This window comes from Polyodon spathula, chromosome 1 (assembly GCF_017654505.1).
Source record: "Polyodon spathula isolate WHYD16114869_AA chromosome 1, ASM1765450v1, whole genome shotgun sequence".
Taxonomy (NCBI): domain Eukaryota; kingdom Metazoa; phylum Chordata; class Actinopteri; order Acipenseriformes; family Polyodontidae; genus Polyodon; species Polyodon spathula.
Window position 1 is genome coordinate 5222308 of NC_054534.1, and position 6000 is coordinate 5228307.

Consider the following 6000-nt stretch of genomic DNA (forward strand, 5'->3'; position numbering starts at 1 on the left):
CATGTGACCTGGCCTGTCATGTGAGGGAAGGAAAGGCTTTGTCATCTCAACTCCAATTCAGTAATCCAAACTAATGATGCTGGCCACATGCATCAGCACATAGCTGAGTTTCTGCATGGCACCCAAACAGCCCAACAAAACGTTTCAGCTGTTACAGGCTTTCAAAAACGTGCACCTATCTGATTCATTTTTGGCCAACATACATCTGGTCAAACATATACTTTTTATGTGATAATTCTTTACCACTAAAAGAAAAAGGCCAAGGGCACATATTGCAATTAAAAGTTAATAACATACTGATTTGATTAAGAAAACATGCTATTTGAGCTGGACTCTGACCAAGAAGAATATAAAATGTGCTTTATTGTTATGCCAGTTTTTTTTTTTTTTTTTTTCCATGTTCAGCATACTTCATATGCTCACACTAGGTAACTTGTAAGTGGAAAAAATTATAATTGTCAATTGTCAGGAATGAGAAGGGGAGAGCCCTTAACCTTTCATGTCACTACTTTTATGTAACTAAGCTTCTCAGAGTGTCTTACTGAAGTTTTAAAGGGGGAGGATTACATTATAAAAAGCATATTTTGGCAAGCAATACATATTGCTGAAGATTACCGCTAAATATGGCTCTCATTGGTTTTTGGGTAACATGAAAATAGTCCAGTGTTTTTGTCCACTTTTTAGAGAGCATAACCTAATTCTTGAATGTAAATCTGTTGTAAAAAAAAAAAAAAAAAAATACTGTAATACTCTAAATCAACCACACCTTAAAAAGATGATTCAAATGGCTTGAATACCAGCAAGTCAGAAGGACACAATGTCGTGTCTCATTTAAGATTTGGCTGCTACAGTTGTCTTGTAATGAAATTCACATGTTCTGTAAAGGGTGTTGATATGTTTCACCATATGAAGAAGCATGATACATGGTTGTGATGGCTTGTAATTATTTAGACCTTCTCACCTTTTCTCTATGATTTTTGATGTTGCCAAGCAGCTAGTTTTAATGAGGACCTTTGCCAACCTGCAAATCAACCCCTAATATCTACATCTGACAGCCTTGCAACGTACGTTTCAAAACTATAAACAGGGGGTTGAGGTGGGAAAGAGGGAAGGGGGTTGGTCTCATTTTGATGGAGCAATTCTAAAAGGGGATATCTGTTTCTCACTTTGAACTACTAACTTAAACAGTAAATAATGAATTCTAATTTAGCTGCACTGATATGGAATCTATAATCACACAAACTGGCAAAGCAGAGGACACAGTTTTGTAGGAGAACAAATGCAATGGATATAAGGTTTCTATAAAGGTCCCTGAGAGGGAAGCTCTTCAGTCTGTATAAACATTGCTGAAGAGCTTTCACAAGCCTCTGAGCCATTGTAACAACAGCGTTAATTACCAACCAAAGACATGCTAATTACATGGCGCTTTATTGCTAATGTAAAGGGCACTTTTTAGGTCGCCCACACAGTGCTGAGCTCTTCCTACCGTGAGACAGCACAACCCCTGGCATGGCTGGATGGACTTTTGTGCCTGCTGCTCTTGAAGATGAACAGAACCCAACATAATAAGCTGCTGACTGAGTAAGAAAAATGCTCCAGCTACTTTTCATCTTGGTAGTCTGAGACAATAAGAGCCACTTGTACCAGCTCTTCAGCATTGTGCATTGTACCAGCTCTTCAGCACTGTGTGATTACATCATACACAGATTCACATGGCTCTGTGGGATCAGAACAGTCAAAGCTTTGAAACTTGCTTTCATGTATCTCAATGGTAGTTTAATTAGACATGGTTGGGCCAACAGCAAACCAGTTCACCAAAAATCAATACTGTAATACTGTACAAAACTCGTCCTCCTCTGGTGCACTTTTTCCTCATTATGAGCTCCGTGCTGAAGTGGAGCACATGCTGGAGAGAACTTCCAAAAGGTCATTACTGCCTTCATTCTTGCAGAAGCTATGAGAGTAGCATCTACCTAACCAAGGGCACCTACTATATGTTATGTTTATGGGCTTGGTCACGCTAATGGTGATACACAATAGAACATGCTCAAAATAAATGGTTTTCAGAAAGCATTCTGTCTAATGTTAATTACAACATGACACTTGTCGCTTGTTAATCAATTATTGATTTTTATTCATTGAGTCACTGCTTTTTGGTAAAAGATTACAGCAGTATTTTGTTTGTTTAAATTATAATAGGTAATACCTTTTACTGCATGTAAATAAGCACATATATTTATTTATTTATTTTATTTAATCGTGCAGTTCAATTTTTGTGTAGAAAAAAAATCATCCACCTGGCAGTCCAATCATAGGTTAGTGGAGGCGGGACATAAACAGTTGAAGGTCTTTAGCAGGTTCAACCAATGGGAGAGTCAACGATCTGCTCTTTGTTATACAGGTGTCCAATCATGCGTGAGCAGAGAAGGGATATAATTTGGGAGTTTAAATTCAGAAATACATGGAAGTCAATTACGTAGCTATGTAAGCAACCGATGTTCTGTGAAAATGTGTTACATTTATTAAAATAAAACTAATAATAAAAATGCTTTTAAAAAGTCCCACATCCTTCCAGGACAATGCTTCCTATGTCATCCGTTGTGCTATTTCTCCAGCAACATTTACTATCTCCGACCACTAAACTGAGCAACTGCAACTTGCAGGTAATTCTGACGTGTAGAAGGAACAACTTTTTTTAAATTACAGAATTCAAAATGTACTTGTATTTGCAACATGCACACATACTTAGTGCATCACTCCTGCAGGAGTGCCTTAAGCTTGCATTTAGCTTGTGCAGATGTGCTACATTATAAATTCCCCCTTGCTGACCTGGCCTGGGGTTTAAACAAGCTGCACCTGGTCTCCAGCTTTTGAAAGCTCATGTGCCTTGAAAGAAAGTGCCAAGATTCCATTTAAGTGGAGATGAAGCATGCAGCAGGAGGCTGTCCCAAAGCAGACTACCTAGCTTGGGTGTTCTACTGGTCTTAAGCCTGTTGTATAAGGGTGAATTAGTCTTAGCCCCTTTTGTCTTTAAACTGACATTGGCATAATATCAATGCTGACAACACTTATCATAATGGCCATCAGTTTACCTCCTGCCACAGTTTGAGGTAACCACCCACCTGCTTACCTCAACAATGTCAGAGTTTGTTCGACTCTCGTGTGGCTCATTGTACTCTGTGTATTTCAACAGAACTTTGTCCATATCCGTGCTGGCATACTGGAACAGTTTGTTGGTGCTGTTGAAGATGATGAGAGCAATCTCACAGTCACACAGTACACTAAGCTCATAGGCCTTCTTCATTAACCCAAACTTTCTCTTTGTAAACGTCACCTGCAGACAAAGGGGGGGAGAAAACACCATCAGTCAACATCTACAGCAACACAGTGCATGGTTAATCAAACTCATTTTGTATTTCTTAGACTTTGGACCCTGTTTTAATGAACATATGGTCTATCTATCTATCTTTCCTTTCCTTATGATAAACACACGAACCTGGAAAACCCTCTTCATTATGTAGCTCAACTCTTTCTCAGAACTCCAGAATCCCGGTTGTCAATAACCCGTTTTCTCTTTCACTTCTGATCCTGGCAAGCTGCGACAGTGAGACGCGGCAGTGAAACAGACTCACCTCAACACCCTTCAAACTCATTACTAGCTGGCAGAGAATCAATTCAAGGATCGTTTTTTTTTTGTTTGTTTTTTTTTTTTTTTTTTTTTTTTTTTTTCCGTTCACCTTTAGCCCCCAAGGAAGATGATCGGTGGAATGAGATCTCAAATCACATCTAATTAATTTTATCTTCAAGAAGGGTAACGGACACATGCATGAAATTCGCTGAAGCTGCTGAAACAGAATTTTCGAAACATCACAGGTGATGACATTGCATTTGGAAAATGCCAACTTCAAGCAAATACTCACTGTGTTGATGAAGGTAAACAGCAGAATAGCTTTACTCTCTTAGATAAATAGTTATGTTTTAGACAATGTGCTGCTGGTGATGCAAGTACTATTTTTGCTCCAGTACCAGAAACAATACAATCTACATTACAGATTATTATTAGTGCTGGGACAAACACAGGATTTTTATGTTCGGATACTAACGCAATTTAAATATTCATTCGGATATACGTCCATTTTTCAAAAAGTAACAAAAGCCATTATATTGTTCTGAACACAGGCAGAGACAGTACAGCGACAGGGGGGCGTGGCCGTGGCCCCTGCATGTACGCCTTTATTTTACAGCAAGAGCTTACAACACGTAACATTTTAAAATAGAAAAATATCCCAGGAGTAAAGAATAAGTTGTGTAGAACTTATGTTACCTGAGTAAATTAACTACAAAACAAAGCATGCCAAAGAACTGTTCAAGTTAAACGTTGCTTTGTTTATTTCCGAAATAAATAGTACGTAAAGTTGATGACGCATTTTTTAATTTTGTTTATTTCACGGGTCACGTGAAAGGTTGTTACTTGAAGAGGTAGTTTGAGGAGTGGCCTCAGGGGATAGGATGGGAAAGGAAAGAGGTCCCCGACCGGCGGGAGCCTTCTTGGCCAGAGGATAGAGCACGACCTCAAAGGTAGGCTGTTCAGCAGCCTCGGGAACCAGAAAACACATGAGATAGACTGGCTCGGCGGAGCCCACGACAGGCTCTGCGGAGCGGGAGTCGTGTAGGAGGAATAGGCTCTTGCGATGAAGAACCTGGAAAAGGACTGACAGAATAGGGAACTGTAAAGAGCCCAGTCTCATCTGAGTAAGATAAAGAACAGGAGCTCCTCAAGGACAGAGTGTGTGGCCGGGGGTTCCCTCTGACTCATGCGGTGAGAACTCCACCTCAGTGGAGGCCATAGAGGTTGGGGAAGTGAGCCTCACTTACCCCCCAGAGGAGACCTTGGTTCAATGGCAACGTGGGAAGGAGGAGGGGAGGATGGGAGGGGGAGAAAACAAAATGAAAATGCTAGACAGTGAGCTGTGTGAGATTCAATAGGAAAGAGGAGAAGATTGACAGGGAAAGCAGGGTGTAGCCCCGGATCTCGTCTCCCGAAATACACCTATAAGCTATCACTTTTTTCATTCCTTGCCACCGCTGTTTCTTCACACTCTTTCAGAAAGTAATAGAATGAAGTTTATTTGTACCTTTTTGTAGCTGAACAAGCAAATGAAAGCTGAAATTTACCTTAAACACTTAAAAAAAAAAAAAAACATGGAAACAGCATTATAAAGTGAAAGGGAAAATAACTCACCGTTTTGGTTCTCATTTATTACATTCCACATAACAGAAAGTTGCAACAATATATATATATATATATATATATATAAAAATCACTATTTTTAAATGTGTTGTAACAGAATGTTGGTTTTTAGTGTTGATACCAATCCATGTTATATTCGAGCTCCGCAAAGTCTTACTGTACTGACGTGCACATATTTAGCGAAATAAATGAAAAACTCACGACAGGCTTATCGTCCGAGTTATATACGATATATAACTGGTGTGTTTATATATATCAATTAATATATTGATATATATATATATATATATAATATATATATATATATATATTATATATATATATATATATATATATATATATATATATATATATATAAATCATACGTATTATAGCACACAGAGCTCTTTTTCATTTGCCTTTTCATTTGCCTGTCATGCAAATTGTCGTGAGACGGTAAATTAGTGCAAGGTATTTTTGTTATTTGTAGTGAATACAAACATCTGATTTTTGTATCCAAATACATGTCAAAAAATATTTGTTAGAATATTTGGATATTTGTCCCAACACTAATTATTATTATTATTATTATTATTATTATTATTATTATTATTATTATTATAGAAAAATTATTTGCTAACACAGAAGTACAAGACTATGGTAGCACTCAAGTGTACAGTACGGTGCGTTGGGGGTGAAGTTGAGAAAGATCACATCATACTCAGTTACGTTTGTCGCGGGTGGTTAAACTGCTCTATAGTAGTGTTTTT

General features: G+C 38.1%; 1 protein-coding gene across 9 annotated transcripts in view; it reads right to left on the reverse strand.

The window, feature by feature from the left end:
- Positions 1–6000, reverse strand: part of LOC121312949 (myocyte-specific enhancer factor 2C-like) — a 77287-nt gene that overhangs the window by 26917 nt on the left and 44370 nt on the right. For all 9 annotated transcript variants that reach the window (XM_041245013.1, XM_041244969.1, XM_041244985.1 and 6 more), the window contains one exon: positions 3131–3334. In XM_041245013.1, coding sequence (XP_041100947.1) covers positions 3131–3334 — 204 coding nt within the window. The remainder of the gene's footprint in view (positions 1–3130; positions 3335–6000) is intronic.